The sequence below is a fragment of the Amyelois transitella genome, chromosome 24 (genome assembly GCF_032362555.1).
Source record: "Amyelois transitella isolate CPQ chromosome 24, ilAmyTran1.1, whole genome shotgun sequence".
Taxonomy (NCBI): Eukaryota; Metazoa; Arthropoda; class Insecta; order Lepidoptera; family Pyralidae; genus Amyelois; species Amyelois transitella.
This window is the reverse complement of record NC_083527.1, coordinates 1,998,060-2,019,347: the sequence shown is the minus strand read 5'-3', so window position 1 is coordinate 2,019,347 and position 21,288 is coordinate 1,998,060. Positions and strand designations below refer to the sequence as shown.

The 21,288-nt window shown below is 35.8% G+C and overlaps 2 protein-coding genes across 5 annotated transcripts in view; one reads left to right on the top strand and one right to left on the bottom strand.

Annotated features, from left to right (window-relative positions):
• Window positions 1–21,288, top strand: part of LOC106135826 (dystonin) — a 261,721-nt gene that overhangs the window by 36,920 nt on the left and 203,513 nt on the right. For 2 of the 4 annotated variants that reach the window (XM_060951182.1, XM_060951189.1), the window contains exon 1: window positions 19,296–19,387. The exons of the other annotated variants lie outside the window; for them this stretch is intronic. The gene's annotated coding sequence lies outside the window, so the exon portion shown is untranslated. Of the gene's footprint in view, window positions 1–19,295; window positions 19,388–21,288 lie in introns of those variants that run through there. 4 annotated transcript variants of the gene reach the window in all.
• LOC106135823 (proteasome subunit alpha type-7-1) lies at window positions 642–3,385 on the bottom strand. The gene is made up of 4 exons (XM_013336209.2): window positions 3,126–3,385; window positions 2,308–2,521; window positions 1,614–1,763; window positions 642–792 (listed from the first exon to the last, which is right to left on the bottom strand). Exons 1-4 carry the CDS (start codon window positions 3,383–3,385, stop codon window positions 676–678), a joined length of 741 nt encoding a protein of 246 aa, XP_013191663.1. The 3' UTR covers window positions 642–675.

Here is a 21,288-nt window from a genome sequence, read left to right as displayed (position 1 = left end):
AAGAATTTAAAAAGAGGTCTTTCACTACATGATTCTAAATAACTAAATTAGATATCTCAAACATCATTTATACAATTACAAAATACAAGATTAAATAACAAAAAAATATTCAAAAAATAATTGCATTAATGAACCTAGTTTGGGCTGGTACTGCTCTCTAGCGGCGAACTTAGAAAACATTCAGATGGAAATTAACTACTCGCTGGGTAAAGCATCGCAGTTACATCAAGCGTGAAGTTCATATCGATTAATAAAGATGGCGCTACTGGTATTAAAATTATGTTTCTATTTTCTTTTCAGGTAACTTTAAATTGGGCAGTCTTGTAAAGAATTTTTGATAAACTCACATAGCGGCAAGTATTCGTTTAATACTGAGCAGTTTGTTGATTCAGTTTAGTGTATGAAAAGCGGACCTCAGGCCCCGAAGCATAGCGGCGGAGGATGCAACTGGGAACACGCCAATATGAGAGAGAGTGTAGTGTATGAAAGAAAAGTTAAAAATATTGTCTTAAGACAAAAATAACAAAAACTAAATTCTTATCAGAACATAATTTAATTATTACGTACAATACAATACAGGTATAACATGCATTACATTTGATTAAAATGTAGGGATATAAATTTAATTTAAAAACTAGGTATACTATAGACAAACATTTTAAAAAGGTCACCGTTTTATAATTTCTTATCAGCTTCTGCCTTCTTTTTCTCCTCGACAATTTCAGCAGAAATAGCAGCTACTTCGTCTTCATCCAATAGAGTCATGGGCTTTCCGTTCTTCATGACTGCCACCTTTTTTATATATAAAAAAAAAAAAAACAAATTAAAAACGGCGTAGTGACAACTTTTCGGAGAAGTTCAGGCTTTTTCGGGCTGTAGCTTTAATGAATGTTATTACAATATTCGTATTAAATGGAATGTTAATATACAATTAAATTATAAATGTATAAGCTGTTAGGCTTTCCGGATAAACCGCTTTGTTTTTGTTTGTGTTTATTTCATCAAAATCTGTTCAAGTCTCGAGTTTTATTCTTCTTTAAATATTGTCTAAAGTGGCCTATCAAGTCTTTTAAAGACTGTTAGCTCTGTCTACCCTGTAAGGGATATGGGACGTGATTATATTATGTATATACATTAATAATATTTGCCTTTATAATGTTGTTTGAAGACGTGTAGTCTGCAGAAAACAGACGTAATATCCCAATTTTAAACTTCGACTGAAGAATGTCTGTATTTGTTAAAAATAAAACTGTTTTAACAGCAAACATAATATGAGTCAGGGTGGCGGTTTAGTATGGAAGGTCAAATATTTGCCCCGGTAATTGCACTAAGTTCATCAAACCGTAACTACCTGACAACACGGCTATGCTTATGCATAGCTCTTTGTTTGTTTGTTTGTAATATCTTTATTGCACAGAAATTAACACAGTTACAAGAAATAATGCATAGTTATAAAAGTAATAAATCACTTGCAATGGCGGACTTATCACACACTAACTTTTTGCTAGCGACTTCGTCAAAATTCAAATTTTTTTATTATTTATTATTCTTAACCCAAAGGTCAAGATTTGAAACAATGAAATATACAAAACACGTGTAAAGAGCCTAAGTACCTCTAAATTCTTCTGCCCCGATTGTATAACCTCCAGCAGCGCTCTGATGGCCAGCTTGACTGCCTTCTTCTCCGTAGACACCAGCTCTGGAGTATAAGTCTGTTCCAAAAACTCTCTCACTGACTTGTCACATCGACCGATTGCACTCGCCTGGAATAGTTTAGCAAGTTAAGATGTTAGAGTGTGTGGGTCAGTATAGTATATTATCACCTTTGTGGGGTAGACAAAGCCAATATTCTCGGAGAAACTCAAAGACCACAGCTAGATGGTTTAATGATGAAATTGAGATACAGATTTGACAGGTTGCTGCCATAAAGAAGAACTCCATAATATGTTATACTTTACAAGTGGTTACCAGTTTGGATCTTGGCTGAATTAAGCCGTAATTGGCCGAATTAATGGCTTTAAGGCCTTGAAATGATAGCAGAAGAGCCAAAGGAATCAAAGGTTTGAATAACCAATACATGTGATGTTGCCAGACTAAACTCAGTGTTGCTGACATGGGTAAGACGTACGTCCGACAGCGGATTTCCTTCGGCTCTGATATGAGTCCTAAATTATTTATTTACAGTAGTAATTTGACTGCGTAAGACCTCAATCAGTCTGAGCGTTAGCAAGACCTATCTAGTGTACTTAAGAACGTAAAGTGTGATACGCAAACTCATATGATGACTAGGCACTCAATGTTTAATACCTTCCATTCAAAATAGATACCAGAGGGCTCAGTCTGGAACAGATGTGGCTGGCCATCATAATCGTACCCTCCAACCAGGCAGGAGATGCCAAATGGTCGTCTTCCATTGCTCTGAGTGTACTGTTGCTTCATCTCAGCTATGTATTTGGTGATGTACTCTATGGTGACTGGGTCTTCCACCGTGAGGCGGTACGATTGACATTCGATTTGAGATCTGGAAGATAAATGGTTTTATCCCAGTCTGAGGGTTTTTTAATCAACTTTGATTCCATGGTCGTAATAATGTATTGTGTTGTTATGTGACATCACTTTGTTATGGGTTGACTAGGATACAGTTTTAACAGGATGTTTAAGTGGTAACGGGCGTTTGGTCGTTTTCAAAACGAGTATTTATGAAAAAGAGGTACTGCTGCTCTTAGCATGATTCAAGGTACCAGCCTTCCTGTATGGTATGTTTCGAAGAAGTGAACTATCCAACGTCACGGCAACGTCGCTCTCCATACGAAGCCGATACCTTAATTGACATTTGCACTGAACCTATCTTTTTGGTACCGATACAATAAGAGATTTCGTTAAGAGAAGCAACCTCCTAAACCAAAAAATCAACGTTTAAATGAAAGGAAGTTTACCTCTTGATCAAATTAAGGACGTCCTGGTAAAGGGTCAGGTCAAAAGTACCCGAAACCGCCGAGCTTGCATGAAGAGAGTTATGAATGTGGATGAAGCGAAGGAAGTATACAGAGATCGTGGCAAGTGGAAAGAGGTAGTCTTTGCCTACCTCTCCGGGAAAGAGGCGTGATTTTATGTATGTAGTTTACCTCGATACGAGAACCCTAGCATCAGCCCTCCAGCCAGCAAACGCCATCATAACATGGTTATCCAGCGCCACTATCTTCTTCTCTGACCTCGCGTCCTGCAACTGAGCCACTGACTTCTTCTCCACTGCTATAACAATGGAATCTGCCCCTCGGATGCCGACAGCTGCTGACCCCCGCCTGGCGGCTTCTTGGGCGTACTGGACTTGGAGTAACTGCCCATCTGGTGAAAACACCGTGATGGCTCGGTCGTAACTTGACATGGTGTGGTTTGAAAGATGCTAAAATGACTTATGTCAGTTTTTAGACCAAACTTTTTTTGGTTTCGCACGGGTTGTATTTATAGATATAAATCTTTCTCAGGAAACCCTTTCCAACGTTTGAAACAGGAACATATTCCATCCACAATTTACAGAAAAGGAGGACTTTATAATATGTTGTGATTCCAATACGGGTTTCTTTATTTTATTTTATTTGTTTTCACTTTAAGTTTTTTGTCACTTGTGTAAAAAGAATTTTCTTTAGCTTCCTGGTTTGTGTGCTATTTGATGCATCTTCATGCCAGGTTGCTGAAGTTTTTGTTATGTGATGACGCAAATGGTTAGGTTTCCCTGAAGGGTGGCGAAGGTCAAATAGGAGTCTGTTCGTGTAATAACCTGACTCATCCAGTCCAGGATCCACGGGAAAGACATACCCCGGTCTCCTCTCCACAGTGGCGAAGATGCAACCAGAAGAAAGAAGAAGAAAGAAGAAGATGAAGTGATTGAGAAGACGGAAAATTGTGAAAAATTTGTTATCTGCAAAAAAATACATATAAGATGACGGAGTTTTATTATGATCATGATGATCTATAAATGATTTATTCCGTAATAGTTAAAACAGGATCCGCACCAAAATATTTGTATAACCAATTATTATAGTATACAAATAGTTATGGACAGCATAAGCATGGTGTCATTGCTCAAATATTATGTAATTATTTACTTAAGTACCATATTGTGTTTTGTGAGTAGTAGCATTCTTGAGTAAATACTTTTAATATTATAAGGTCATACAGATCATGCCGTGTGGTTCCCGGCAAAACTGAAAGGCCACGTTCAGCTGTTTGGTTTTAATGATAGAATTGAGATTCAAATAGTGACTGGCCCATCGCCTAAAAGATTTTTTTAAAATAAATATGTTTAGTTTAATCCTCAGGAGATTTTTAAAACCTAATAAGAACATGTGTTAAAAAACTTAAATTTGGAAAAGCAAATAAAATCTCCCCTTGTTATGTCCATATCGATTAATTTTGAATATATTTTTGGCGTGACATTAATTACGTCAATAAAGGATTGTGTCAAAATTATTCAATTTCCAAAATGGGTGACCGAGTCAATGACCTCTGGTCAAAATGGCGGATGAGCACGCTCTGACTTGGACGAATTGGTTCTGGCACTAATAAAATTGGTTAATGATTCCTTTACATGCGAATTCTATTTCCTGTTGTAGCATATATATGTACATATGACCACGTCTTTATCCCTTACGGGTTAGACAGAGGCAAGTCTTAAAAAGAAATTAAGAGCACGTTCAGCTGTGTGGCCAAATGATTAAATTGAGATTCAAATAGTGACAGGTTGCTAGCCCATCGCTTACAAAAAGTTTATAATCCCTTGCCTCGATCGACTTAAATGAAAAAATCCCCACTTAGTATATAAAAAATGCGAAAGTAAGTTTATTTGTTCGTTTGGCGTCTCTGTATGCGTTATCTCCTGAAAAAATCTTTTGAAATATTGCATGGATATGTATAAGAGTCTCGACAAGAACATAAGATACATACATACATCTCATCTCGGTAAAAATTAAAGTTCTGCGAAAAACCTGTATTCTTTTGTATACATACATACATACATACATTCATATAATCACGTCCATATCCCTTGTGGGGTAGACAGAGCCAACAGTTTTAAAAAGACTGAGAGGCCACGTTCAGCTGTTTGGCTTAATGATAGAATTGAGATTGAAATAGTGATATGTTGCTAGCCCAATACATTAAACATTAATGGTGTCGAACAAGCAATTCCCAATAATATTTTTCCAATGTCAAAAATCATAGCCCTTACATCGTTCCGTGGGTGGCGGAGGCGAGTTACCAAACAAACTAATATGATGTCATTATATGACGTTATGGTCATTTCATAAAAGGCCAGCCTTTGGCTGATATATTGATTTGATACGTGGTATTATCACGCCTGTTTTAAGGCGTTGCGGCCGTTCAGCCTCCATGGACAGACATACTCTCTGACTTGAATTTTTAGACGTATAAAACTGAAGAACAGATTAGTAAAAAAGGGATTATGATTTGACTAAGACGATGTTGAGATTAGACACGCCTTGAACGACGATCTGAAAAAATTTACTTGAGCGAAGAAATTGACACGCTCAGCCAATAGCAGCGAAGAATCTAAATCGCGATAGCAAAGATTTCACAGATTGGGGCATAAATACAACCTCCGATTCAACATCGTCGAAGTCGCGGTTCCCCAGGCATATTACCTAGCTTGGCGGAAGATCTTCCCTTTGGTGGCGGTCGAGCCGAATCATCGCTCCCGCTACAGTTTATTTTCAAAATAGAATAAAAGTTGACATAGGTACTTATATATAATTGTAATTACTACCGAAACAAACTTCACTGCAGCCTTTTACTAGACGTCAATTTACAAATTATAGGTCTAAAATGTAAATATTTTAACCAGCGCAGGTAATTTATAATAGAACTACTCTATATCTTACGAGGTAAATGCTTAGGTTTATGCTATAAACTTGGGATTCCTCTTGTAGGTGATGGACCAGCAACCTGTCATCTGAATCTCAATTTCACCATTTATCCTTGACTCCCTCCTTTTTCGAGTCTATTGGCTCTGTCCCTTAAATCCAAATAATGATAAATATGCATGTATAAAGCGTAATGAACAAAGTTATACAAATTATTTCTAGATTTTACTTAAGGCAGTGTATTACATACTCGTACATACAACTATCTTTAGAATACCGAACTGGTAAAAAAAACGCAGCATGGTACGCGCCCCATTAACACCGTTAAATCCATTCACACATTTTTTGCTAATCCCATACGTCGCTCCATATAAAGTTTTGCCAATAAAAAAATATGAGTAAATATCTCGTGGGTGTGTTACAGAACACATTTATTAATAGAATCGAGTCAGTGATACGAGAAAAAAAATTACATAAAAACATGAATTCACGCTTCTTGCGCGGCGGGGTAGACAGAGACTACATATTTCCACTTGCCACGATCTCAGAATACCTTCGTTCGATACGTCTACCTACACAAGGCTCTTCATGCAAGCTCGGTTTCGGGTAATTGACCTGACCTTTTGCCAGGATATCCCCGAAAAATAATTTTTTTTTTTGAAATTACGAAATTCAGCACCGTTTTCATGTCACGTCAATGTGATTTTGTTTCTTGATCAAATTCAAAATATTTGATTCACAGTAATAGTTTTTTTAGTAAGGTTAAAAAAATATGTGGAATTTTTCCAAATATATTTTCACAGCACACATGGCAAGTACTTATCACTTGCAAGTTCTTCTTAGATAATTATCATTTTGCATATGAACTTTATGCGAAACGATATTTATGCTAAAAATATTTATGAGACTCAATATGGACCAGTTGAAAAACATACATACATACATAAAATCACGCCTCCTTCCCGGAGGGGTAGGCAGACACTACCTCTTTCCACTTGCCACGATCTCTGCATACTTCCTTCGCTTCATCCACATTCATAACTCAAGAAATAATTATAATATAAAGAATAAAGAATAGAACTAGCAAGACAATTTTGAGATTATGTGTTGGTTGGTTTGTTCACGTGATGTGTAAAATAGCCTACTGTACCCACGAATTATCTTTTTATATGTATTCTTTTAACCAGTTGAAAAAAAAAGGGTATTATACCTACAAGGCACGTGTAAAACTTCAATTAGGCCATCACAGACGGGCAGACAAACGCTCAGCGGCAACATAGATAGATTACAATCAGTTAATCGAAAGAGACCTGTCAATTACTTTCATTTCTAATTAAAGAATTTCAGTTCAGTTCTCGCGAGGAAACCTTCGCATTCAGGCAACTGGATGTGTCACCGTGATGCTATACGGGTAAAGTTCCCCTGCAATGCAAGGTGCCGTGTGGTTCCCGGCACCAATACAAAAAAGAATAGGACCACTCCATCTCTTTTCCATGGAAGTCGTAAAAGGCGACTAAGGGATAGGCTTACAAACTTGGGGTTCTTTTTTAGGCGATGGGCTAGCAACCTGTCACTATTTGAATCTCAATTCTATCATTAAGCCAAATAGCTGAACGTGGCCTTTCAGTCTTTTTAAGACTGTTGGCTCTGCCTACACCGCAAGGGACATAGACGTGACCATATGTATGTATCCCCTGCAAAGCGAAGGTCTGATGGGGTGGGGTCGCTTCGTGTAAAAAATTGACTAACCCAATCCAGGAACTATAGTCTAAGGCTTACCCCGGGCTCCTCTCCAGATTGGTGAGGATGCAACCGGGACTATAGCCTAGAGGAAGAAGAAGACAGTTTTTTGTAAGTTAAGACTGTTGGCTCTGTCTGCCCCGCAAGGGATATAGACGTGACCATATGTATGTATGTTTGTCCGTATGGTACAACTGTATGTGTTGAACTCAACATACATACATATAATCACGTCTATATTCCTTGCGGTATGCGGGGTAGACAGAGCTAACAGTCTCTTGATAAGACTTAAAGGCCACGTTGAACTGTATGGCTTAATTGTGGAATTGAGATTCAAATACAGATAAGTTGCTAGTCCATAGCTCAAAAAAGAATCACAAGTTTATTACCCTTGATTGCCTTTAACAATTTGCGCGGGAAGAGAAGTGTGGGGCATACATTATGTTTTTTTTTTCGCTACCAGTTCATGGAAGCTATGTATGTAAAATTATAAGTATTTTATGTATGTAAAATTATTTCAGGAACTCTCATTTGTTAAAATTATGCGCTCAGCTACCTTAAGAAGCGATTGTTTTGAGTACTTAAACAGGAAACAGTATTTTAGCCAGGACTATTCCAGAAAACCCTTACTTCCTAGCTCGTTAAATCCTTACGTGGAAATCCTAGCTTCAAACAATTTTGGCTCTTATTTGTACTCCCAATATGGTGTATAATTGTAATTTTAAGGTTTAGTTTAATGGGTTTTAGAATGGCATAAACACGAAGCATTATAGTACTTATTCTTTATGTGTTAAAGTCCAGTTTAGGTATAAAAGGTAAGCTAGTGCATAAAATGGTAGAAAACAGGTGCATGTGTAAAATAGTCAGATGTGAATGAACCCAAAAGGAATCTATTAATTTACCTTGCCTGGAATATATACTTGGTTTACTAAGATAGATAGATATAATACCCTTCATTGCACGTAAAATTATATTTATTTACATATTTATGTACATCAAGGAAAATAAGAATAAAACTTAAAATAAAGAGAAATTCAGTACATAGGGATAGGCTTACAAACTTGGGATTCTTTTTTTTAGGCGATGGCAACCTGTCACTATTTGGATCTCAATTCTATCATTAAGCCAAATAGCTGAACGTAGCCGATCAGTCTTTTCAAGACTGTTGGCTCTGTCTACCCCACAAGGGATATAGTCGTGACCATATGTATGTATGTAAATTCAGTACAAGGGCACTACTCATTTCTAGCGAAATTTCTTCCAGCAAGCCCACGACAGGAAAGTGTAAAGAAAGGCATTGGCTTGTGTACATAATAATTAAGATAAAAACTTACATAAACTATAAAATAAAAAATAAACGTACATAAATATATTTCTAAGCAAATATACAAGAGGAGTATCTTGATCAAATCGGGGGCGTTCTGGCGAAAGGTCAGGTCAAGAGTACCCGAAACCGATGAGCTTGCATGACGAGAGTTATGAATGTGGATGAAGCAAAAGAAGTAGGTATACACGGATAGTGACAAGTGAAAATATACTCGTATAGTCTCTGCCTAACCATACGGCTAGAGATGTGAGTTTTTGTTGAAATTGAGGAAAGATTTAAGGTTTTAAAATTTATAAATTAATTTAAATACTATAATTTGTATATTATATTGTTTGATATACAATATAATATTAAATACATTTGTATTTTTTTTTATTTTGCCGACAAAAACTTATTAAGGCATACGAAACGGCATGGGCTCTCCTTTGAGATTCCTAATGTCACCTACCACTGAGGAAAATATTACATACATGCTGATATACTTATATTGTGTGGGTTTGCTTAAACGTAGGTGGCGTTACGACATCGAGTTGATTGTCAACTGTTATCGTAAACAATATTCGATTTTGGCAATGGCGACCGCTCAAGTGATTTAGTATTTATGGTTATAAAATCCTACATACTGTTTAAAATAGGTCGTGATGACATAGTCCCGTGTGGCTTCGATCAATATGATGTCAGTGGTTGATATAAAATAATAGTATTTTGAAAAAGTTGACACTAGTGTTGGTAGGTTATTTCACTGAGAAATCTGCCACTAAATGTAGAAAGCTTAAATCAAGTTTATAACGGACTAGCTATTGCGCGGAGCTCTGCTTCCGTCGTGAGAAATGCCAGAAAAAGCTAATGTTTATTCATGAAGGCCTTTTTTTCTGTTCCAAATTTCGTGAAAATCAGTCCAGTAATTATTTAGTTTATTCGTAACAAACATACAATGCACGTATAGAATTGTTATTGGTAGGATGTTTCTATATGGAACAGTTAAACATAAGTAACTCATTCAATCTTTAACCAATTTTAGACTCTTTCAATCTATCAAACAACTATCCATAAATAGGTTGAACAGCCACGGTGACTCCACAAGTACTTGTTTAACACATTTCTCAATTTTGCATTTACTTTCTTGTGGAAATTTACATACATATAATCATGTTAACACTTCCTGCGGGGTAGATAGTGCCAACGGTTCTGAGGAAGATTGAACGACAGTTGAAGAAGGGCTTTTGCCACAAGATGGTATTTTTTATTAGTTCAGCTCATAGTTCTACCAGAAGAATAATTATTTGGTTTTAATTACATATCTATATGACATTGAGGAGAGAGAGGTGAACATATAAGCAAACAATTAGTCACCAGCATTACTTGAATTTGCATATTCTGCAAACATTATAATTGTAAACAGCGCCGTGTAGTTAACTTGGTAATAAAATGTTAATATGTATACATACGGATATAGTCACGTCTATATACTTTGCAGGGAAGACAGAGCCAACGGTCTTGAAAAGACACTTGACACTAGGGTCTGCAAGGTTGATAGCTCTGTCACCCACTAATCAAGGAAGTGGCGAAAGCGCAGACGGTATTAAGTCCGGTATGTAAATACAGTGGGTGACTGAATGACAACTGTAGGTTGTCGTAATTGGTTCTTGGGCAGTAATAACAAGGATTTACTCCAAACTGGTATATCTGTACTGCTAATACTTAATTTTGCTGGAATGCTTAGTAACCAGACGGTAAGGAACTCTAAAAATGAAGATAAAAAATCTCTATCAAATCCATTTATGTGATAAAATCCCTGGTTTAGATTGCAGTTTCTGAGATTTTATGTTATTATTTTAGTTTTTTTTTTAATATGTGTTAAAGCTATTGAATTTTTCAACGTATCTGTACGATGAGAGAATAGATTTGTATTTTTGTTTGTAACGAATAAATTCCTAAACTGTTGGACCGACTTTGATGAAGTCTGGCACAGAGACAGACCATATATTTAAGAGTAACTGGTTGCTTTTGTTTCTGGAAAGTTCCCACAGTGGCACTCCATAAATAATACCACTCCATACAAATACACACAGTTACTCTACTCCCTTGCGGGGTAGACAAAGGCAACTGTCTCGGAAGGACTGAAACGCTCAGCTGTATGGGCTTATGATTCAAATAGTGACAGGTTGCTAGCCCATCGCTTACAAAAGGAATCAATCCCCAGTTCGTAAGCTTATTTAAGCTTAGCCTCTTTATACGACATTCATGGAAAGGTTTAGAGTTGTTCTTTTTAAAGTGCCGGAAACCACACGGCACTTACCATTCCATAATTTTTTTTTTCGCAATACTTTCCGCGCGGCCAGTTTCATTCAGATTTGGAATATGGATAATTTTTTTTTATGGTCAATGATATTCCGTACTTGGTGGTGGGTTATGTAACAATTATTGAGGTTAAGGTACATTCTGCATGCGTCACCTGCGGGCGGCCCCGAATTGTTTTTTTTTACATTTATTGGGAACATTAACTGTTACTTTACTACTTAAACATTGCATTAACGATAGACGTCACCTCTTATCCCTTACAGAGGGGTTAGTGCTAATTTTACTCGATCAAGCGCTTCGAGCAAGTAAAAGCTAATTTCTATGTGATGAGCGCCACCTAGTGGTGACGCGATGGAACTAATGCAATTCCATACAAATTCGTGATTATTTGCTTGACGCCTTTGATCGAGTAAAACTCGCACTAACCCCTCACATAGATCCAGTAGCCGGATGGTTAGCGATAGTTCATATACTATAGTATTAACCAATCAGCACTGTTTACCGAACATACATATAGTCACGTCATATCTCTTGCGTGGTAGACAGAGCCAACAGTCTTGAAAAGACTTGTCACGTTCAGCTGTTTAGCTTAATGGTAGAATTCGATATCGAAATTTGGCTTTATATATTTTTTCTTTTAAACACGCCACGGGTATCAACATGCACAAATCTACATAAATTACATCTTTATTCCTAACGCGGCAGACAGAGACAACAGCTTCAAAGACTCGATGTTAGTTTGCGATAAGAACATATTGCTAGCCCATCGCCTCAAAGTGAATCACAAGTTTATAAGCTTTTTGATTTATTCACTTTTGCAGGATGTGACATTTGAGTAAGTTTAGGTTTAAAGTTAACCCATCACAGTCCACACCACGCCTTAAAGTGCTTACCAACACCCACGCTTGCTAATTGCCTAGTAATCAACATGGCGCAAGTTCAGATTTATGTGGTGAGTAGGACATGATTAACATACAGTTGTCATAGTGTAGGTTTAACCTAATAAGGTTAGTCATAGGCTCAGTGCTGGCCGTATTAGGAGATTTTGCGACGAGGAATAGGCAAATATATCGGTAGTCCTTTCTTTTCTACTATTATTATTATTATAAATGCGTTTGTTAGGATGTGTGTGTGTTTGTTATTCTCGACGCAAAAACTACTGAACGGATTTTCATGCAACCTTCCAGCAATACAGCTAAGATATTGGAATAACGGCGGAAAAAGTCGCGGGCAACAGCTTGTATATAATATTTGAGTTTCATATAATTTGCGTTAAAAATTTAAATTAATCATAAAATCGCGAATTCAAAATTGATAAAGATGTTAGAGGTGTGTGGCGTCACCGTGGCTGTTCAACCTATTTATGGATAGTTGTTTGAAAATGAGTCTGATAATGGGTTACGAATGAATGTGTTACTCGTCAGATGGCTTCTCTATGCCGACGATCAGGTTATACTGGCGTCATCAGCCGAGGTGTTACAGAAGCTTGTAAACTATATGTTTGAAACTTTGAATATGAAAGGAATGTAGGTGAATTTGAGTACCTAAAACATAAACATCGGTTTTTGAATTGAAGAAGGATAGCATGTTTTATTTAGATTAATGGAAAAAAGTGGTGGTTGGAAAAGAGTGTTAAGGGTTTTAGGACCAAAGTTACCCTACACATCAGTTTCTGCCTACCCCTCCGGGAAGGAGCTCCTGATTTTATATTGATATGTAAGACGATTTTAAGGGATTTTTAGTTTATCCCGGGCGAAGTCGTTGGATAATTCTAGTTTTTCAATAAGTAGAAACCTTGATCAATATGTAGTAATGAAGATATTACTGACATGTCAATCAGCGGTTTCCTTGCTGCCCACAAATGGTCTTTGATAAGCCTGACCTAGAATGCCATCCAACATGGAAATCTAGAATATTTATGTGCCGACATAGACGGGATTGTAACCATAAATAAATCCTTATTCATTGGCATATATAGTTGACCGGCTTTTACTCGGAGCTTCGGCATTTAAATTTAACGCCATCTAACGAAAAAAGCGACGAAATTAGCACCACTCTCAAAAAGCATCGAATTAAACCTACAAAAGAGTTTTTACATTCCACGGGAACTATAGTTTTAACTGGGATGACAGGTTCCTATGTCTTTCTCCAGACTCTTAATCATATATATCTACGTGATATACAAGATTAATTCAGCAGACAATCCGTGCCGTGTGGTTCCCGGCACCAATAGAAAAAGAATAGGACCACTCCATCTCGCTCCCATGGATGTCGTAAAAGGCGACTGAGGTGTAGGCTTATAAACTTGGGATTCTTATTTTAGGCGATGGGCTAGCAACCTGTCACTATTTGAATCTCAATTATATCTTAAAGCCAAATAGCTGAACGTAGCCTATCAGTCTTTGCGAGACTGTTGGCTCTGTCTACCCCGCAAGAGATATAGACGTGATTATATGTATGTATGTATGACAACCCGTGAAGAGATACAAACAAATAAACTACTTTCTCATTAAAATATTAGTTGGGTTCTTCCTTCGGCTGATCCATAATGGGTCATCCTAATTTGATATTTTATGTAAGTATTTATATTTATAATTTTGTATGTACTTTATGTATCTTGTGTGTATTTTGTTTGTAATGTATATATTTTGCAGTATATGCATGTGCACTTCATCGCACCACCGACTTAAAGTTTTCTGTTTGGTCAGCTGGTTGACTGGTAGAGAATGCCAAACGGCATTAAGTCCGCCTTTTGTACATTTTTTTGACCAATAAAGTTTAAAATACATAAATAAAATCGTATTGTTTAAGAGGAGCTGAGAAGTTTTAGAAAAATGGCCAAGTTCGTGTCGTGTTCGCGTAGGGAGCCCCCTACGTGACTCCCTCGTGACTACTCCCTACGTGAATAATTATTCATATCGAGCGAAAAAAAAAACAAAATAAAAAAACATCACATTTATTGGATAGGATAGATAAATTAAATATTTATTTTTGCAATAGATCGATTTGAAATGCGAAGCCGAAAAAAGGTTGGTCTAATAAACTGACATGTCATTTAAGCATCTTTCAAAACACACCATGTAAAGTTGCGATCGAGTCGTCACGGCCGAGGTGGGATTCGAACCTGTGTCTTTCTGCGCATCACGCATTTTAACCGAGCACCTTGCCGATTCCAATGTCCACAATTATATAATTCTAGTTATTATCTAGCTAACGGCCTCTGCGCAGCGGTAGTACGCTTGTCTGTGACACCGGAGGTCCCAGGTTCGAATCCCGGTCAGGGCGTGATGAGAAAAGAACTTTTTCTGATTGGGTCTGGGTCTTGGTTGTTTATCTATATAAGTCTTTATTATAAAATATAGTATCGTTGAGTTAGTATCTCGTAACACAAGTCTCGAACTTACTTCGAGGCTAACTCAATCAGTGTAATTTGTCCCGTATATATTTATATTTTATTATATTTAGCTATTGTAACACATCGTAAACCCATTACTCCCTCTTTTACAGTCGAGTAATAAACAATCATTTCGACCGCGCTGCGGTTTGGACAATGAATTCGGTCAGATAAATCGATTACTTGACGATTGTACCAATCGCTCTTATTGTGCCAATTGCCTTGTATTGTAGACGGTGACTTCACATGGCCACAAAGTTAATGAGAAATTCAAACGTCTATATCCCTTGTGAGGTAGACAGAGCCAACAGTCTCGAAAAGACCAATAGGCCACAATCAGCTGTTTCGCTTAAGGATAGAATTGAGATTCAAATCTAGCCCATCGCCTAAAAAAAGAATCCCAAGTTTCTAAGCCTACCCATTTATGTTGCAGAAAAGATTAGTTTATATTCAAATAGCCTAATAGCCTACAAAAAATTCTAAAATTTTCTAAAATTTTTAAAACCTGCGCGGGAAATCTATTTACACATAATAAGACTACAAATGAACATATAATATATTAATCGTACATTATTCAATTTTTATGGGCACCAAACGCGACCTAAATATTTAATGACAGACTTCGATCAAAACATAAAGGAGAATTAAATATCCTTATGGGTTCTTAGAAATGTTACGAAAAACGCGCGGCGACTAATCAATTTACTATTTGTGTCAACCCTGACTCATAAAGTTACATCTGTTATTATAAGAAAAGTTTCAGAGTTAAGTGACGTCATAGCTTCTTGATTAATTTATTCGTAATACTATAAATAATATTACAGGAAAACATGTTTCACATAAGGTCACAGAATAAACACCATGCAAAATTGGTAGGTAGGTACTTATGTTTGTATCTCCAAACAAACAGTGGCTGTACATATCACCTTATTTCTATTAATAAATTTGTTGTTTTAAAATTTTGCGACTTTTTACTCAACTAAGTACGAAATTATTTGTTTAGTTCTGGCAAAGGTAAAATAATATTTTTTTTAAAGTTGAGAATTTTTGACACATTCTATTTTTGACGTGTATCAGAAGTGGCAAGTGTACAGATGTAGCCTCTGCCTACTCTTTAGGTAAAAGACGTGTGATTTTATGTATGTTCAATAGGAGGAGGGTTAGCACTTTAAGTGACATTTTTAATTGTTTATTTTTCTTGTTTCAGGTAAAATCACCAAATCTGCCAGATTGACCGACTTATTTATTTATTTATTTTTATTAATATATTTATGTATATCAAGGAAAAAAAAATAAGAATACAACTTAAACTAAAATTCAGTACAAAGGCACTACTTCTAAACTAAATTATTAAATGGTGTAAAAATGTTATTTTTATTGGTTATTTATACTTATCCTTATTTGGCCCAGAAAATCTTTCTGAGTGACTATAATATTGAAACCCAATTTATGGGTGTCCGATCTTGAAATCAAAAGGACGATCTGAAGAATGTGTTAAGGTGAAATTTAACTAAACTGCATTGCAATATATCTAACTTGCAGAAGTGACCCTTTGTGTCCATTATCTATGGAATGATTAGTAATCTGGTAACACATACAGTTGTTTGTATGTGCGCGTTTTCTCACGATGTTTTCCCTCACCGTAAAAACTAATGAGCTTGTATATTCTTGTATACTTGATTAAAATTAAAACTATTGCCGCGCCTTTTTTAAATCGAGTACCTACATTCTTAGCGGTCTATTCTGTATTTTTCATAATTTGTGACTACACATCATTCATGGTCTATTGCCTAAACACTTGATATATTGTGTTCGTTTTGAAATGGTAATAGACAATAAAAAGTAGTTAATAGTAGGAATACCATCGCGCTTTTGTAGTCTATTTTTTATATCTACTCCATGCAGACCATATATATTTCTGATGGACATTTGTGCGAATGTAATGTGTGTTCTTTTTTATTTAAAACTTTAAATTTAAAATTTGACTTTTTAATTATAAACTAGCTGTCTTGGCAAACGTTGTTTTGCATTGTTGTAGGTATGAAAAATAAATGTTGGCCGATTCTCAGACCTACTCAATATGCTCACAAAATTTCATGAGAATCGGTCAAGCCGTTTCGTAGGAGTACGGGAACGAACATTGTGACACGAGAATTTTATATATAAGATATAATCGCATAATTTCTGAATACCAAAATGGCAGCGCCCAAAAAGTTTTCGTCATAAATTTATTTTACACACCCAATGATTGATGATTCCAGGATTCAAATAGGTGATATGTCACGTTCTTTGTGGGCTAATAAAATTATTCTGAAATATTTACGTTGATACATGGTCGCATTACTTACTACACAAACCTTTATATTCTGGCAACTAGATCCGATGTTCTCTGTCAGACCCAATGGTTGACTGGTAGATAATGCTTCTAGCATTAAGTCCGGTGCCGTGTGGTTCCCGGCACCAATACAAAAAAAAGGACCACCCCATCTCTTTCCTATGGATACATCCATAGGAAAGCGATGGGGAGTAAAAGGCGACTAAGGGATAGGCTTACAAACTTGGGACTCTTTTTTAGGCGATGGGTTAGCAAACACTGTCATATTTAAATCTCAATTCTATCATTCAGCCAAATAGCTGAACGTGGCCATTCAGTCTTTTCAAGACTGTTGGCTCTGTCTACCCCCAGGTTCCTTTCCAGTATCCAGAGAAGAACTATTATAACAAAAAAATATTATCACATCTTATCATTATTAAAATTGATGATGTTGACTGATGCACACCCCAAACAGGTATACCTACGGACCAGCGAAAACTGATTGGCCTGATAATGGAGTAGATTCACAATGAATTTGCATAAAATCCTTGATAGTACCTACTTTTTTTGGTCTTTTATCTTAATTATATTGCGGAAATTAAAATATCCACGCCATTTTGTCTCACGGATATAGCTAGTCGATAACTACCTACCTCGTTAAGAGAAATTTTAATAATCCATGATTTAATTTAAAAAAATAGTCCTCTTGTAAGCGATGGGCTAGCAACCTGTCACTGTTTGAATCTCAATTACATCATTAATTACCATACAGCTGGACGTGGGTCAAGACTGTTGGCTCTGTCAACCCCGCAAGGGATATAGAAGTGACTAAATGAATGTATGAATTTATTTTTAAATTCTCTGGCTAGGCTAACTGAATCTGTGTAATCTGTCCCATATATATTTAATATTTATTTGTAGTTACCTAAGTCACATGTATACGGTAAATGATCATGTTGTTGGATGTCGCGATATTATTTAACATTATAGTTGTTGAATTTTTTATATAAACAAAATTTGTATGTTTTCTTGTGGTAAACAGATGAATGAAGAATGAAGAAAATATGAGTAGGTACCCCTTGTACTTGTTTTACCTTTATACCGAAGTTTACAAAGAAAGGCTTACTGAAATGAAGATAGGTAATTTTCGTCCTGGAATAAAGATATATTCCCGTTAGAAGTTTATACACACACTAATTTACAAAATGCGCCGTGTGGTTCCCGCCGCCAATAGAAAAGAATAGGACCTCTCCATCTCCCTCCCATGAATGTTGTAAAAGGCGACTAAGGGGTAGGCTTATAAACTTGGGATTCTACTTTTAAAGCCAACTTTTTAGCTGAACGTGGCTTTTTAGCAGTCTTTTCAAGATTGTTGGCCCTGTCTACCCCGCAAGGGATATAGACGTGATTATATGTGTGTATGTATGTATTTACAAAATGTTATATCAAGCTGATCGAATGTGAATAAATTTGCCAAATATCACTGTATTTGCATTATTATCAGCAGTCTGCGTAACGGTGGGATTTGGCAAATTTGAAAACCTAACTTAAATATATGTTTAACAACGGTCCCAGTAGCAATGGTAATGATCTAATCAGGGAAGGAGGTGCAACTAAACGCATGTTACACACGCTTCAAAACAAAAAAAAAAGAATCTTTTGTAATAATCCACAAATGAGATTACGGAATAAATTTTACGTTTCGTCTGACCTTGTTGAAGATTAGAAGAAATGTTCTGAAACCGGCGCTGTAGCAGACTTAGAATAACAAATTACATTTTTCTACCTACTCGATAGTGACTCACAAGTATGCACTGTGGGACGAGGCTCTTACCATTATCCATTCAAGCCTCCGTTCGTTTAGACCTTTCACACACGAAAAACTATGCTATTAAAGATATAATATTACGGATTGATTTAAGCTTACTAATTGTTCCTCCTGACATTAGACTTGGATACTCTTGAGAGGAGTCTGGGGTGCAATTTTGACTGTGATATCAGATAAGTCAGATTTTTATCAAAGCCAAAAATTTCAAATTTAGTAAAAATTTTAAAACAAATAATTTCCTATACTACTACTATTGTATATGCATTCATATCATGCAGGTATTTATTGAAAAACGGATTTACGTAAAAAAATTGCGTAATAATTTTTTTGGAACAGGGACAGACCCCTGTTGTCAAAAGTCAATTTTGACATCTTTTTGAAGTTTTTATCGAAATGTCTTTTTTGCTCGCTTCTCATTTTCCGCTTGCGCTGGAAAATGACTCAAACAAAACATAAGACATCACACACATGCACCGTCTACGCACACCACCACAGCGCAAGCCAGTTTGACAGTTCTCGCCACACAATCAGTTAGCCGAAGCACGGCATCGCGGCACGTTCGCTCACCGCCGCCATTTTGAGTTTTCGAAATTCGAATTTCTCGGTCAGTTTATTGTAATTAATAGTGTGTAGTGATACCTTTGTGTGTAGTTCTTTTGGAGGTTTGAAATTTCAATTTTGGAACCACGTTACGTGTCACGCAAAGAGGATTTCGGTATTTTCAAAGCGGTTACCGTTGAGGTTATGAATTTGCGGTTATATATTGTAATGTATTTTTCTAAATATTTATGTCGATGCCGACGTAGTGTCGCCTTATGATGTAAATTGCAAAATAATTATCAGCTTATTTGCATCGCTCTAGCTAATACATTCTCAAGGCGATATTATAATGCTACAGAATTGTTGTCTATGCTATATTTATTTTAAAAGTTTGTGAAATGGGCTACTGTTTACGTTTAGTCAAAAAATAGGTTAAGCCAAAAGACTTCAACGCGGTCACTCAAAATAATAACGGTTAAATTTTAATTACGTTCTGTTTATTAAATGAAATAGCTTAGAACTCCCATTACTGACAATAATATGCAAAAGTTAGTAATGATCATTAGTCAGAATAAATGATTAACATGCTAATGATGTCATTTATTTAGAATATCACATAAAGGTCTGGTTTAAAGTTTAGTTCTTACTTAATTTGCATTTTAAATATAACCTTATTACGAGATAAGAATATTGATAAGTCAAAAATCTTATAGGAAATCTGATACTAATTCTTCAATAGCTGAAAATTATAATATATACGGAAGTTTTGGTGATAAAGTTGGTGATGTAGATGCTAAAAATATAAAAGAAATTTAGATCAGATCTACTCGCAATAAATTTCGCTTTAACGATCTTTACAAAATAAATTTTTCGTCGATTTGATAACAACAAAAGTAGATGATTGTCTAATGTTTCTGTCTTCTCAAAATTACAGTTCTGAGAAAGTCAGTTGTAAACTGTACTTTATAGGGCCCGTAATGGCGAAATGAATAAGAAAATAGTCTCGAGGGAATCCAATCACAATAAAGTTTGAGACTTCGAGCCGGTTAGACATTGGGGTAATTTCAGAAGTTTATGTAAGAATAAATAAAGTTTGAGTGAACACATATGACAGCACATATATTAAAAAAGTAATAAAAATGTGCGGCTAGTTATTTAAGAATTTATAAAGTTTATACAATACATAGGTCTCTTTCAAGATTATTTAAAAACATATAAGTAATGTCTTTCCTGAATTCATTATAATTGTTATATTGTGTAAGAACACAAAAAATATCTTGTTTTTAACTTATCTCATCGTGATAACGTCATACTTTATTTAGGTAGCATGTTACCTGTGCGCGCAGACGAATTTAATTCTTATGAAATTAATGATAAGGTTTTAATTTTTTTTAAATGTAACTAGTGCCATGGGACGCTAAATCTGTGGGTAAACAGGTTGATTATAAACGTCTATGGTTGTTTTTATTTGCCCTCTCTTTAATACTATAAATGTCATGTGGAGAGGATGAATGAAAGCAGGTTGAATAAGCAAATATACAAAGAGAGTGTGGAGGGAAAAGTCGAAGTGGCAAGGCTTTGATAGTGAAAAGATGTGGTCTCGGCCTACCCCTCCGGGAAAAAGGCATGATTTTATATATGTATGTATGTAAGAAAAACAGGGCAATAAAAAAATTATCTTCATTGTACAATTTTACTACGAAAATGGCTTTAATTCCTCTTTCGTCGAATTGTATTGTGCTGTAGTTAACTTAACACGCTAGTCAATTTAAATGGATGAATTTAAAGAGATTTTTCTTTATTTAATTAATATTGAAAACAAAAAAGAGAAGTGTAAAAATCTTTGCGAATCGTTATCGATCACATTTAGAAGCGGAATCGATTGGACGTCATATCGATTAGATATAAATTTGCTATCATTGACCATATGATATCCGAATATCAGCTATAAATATTTTTAAGTAT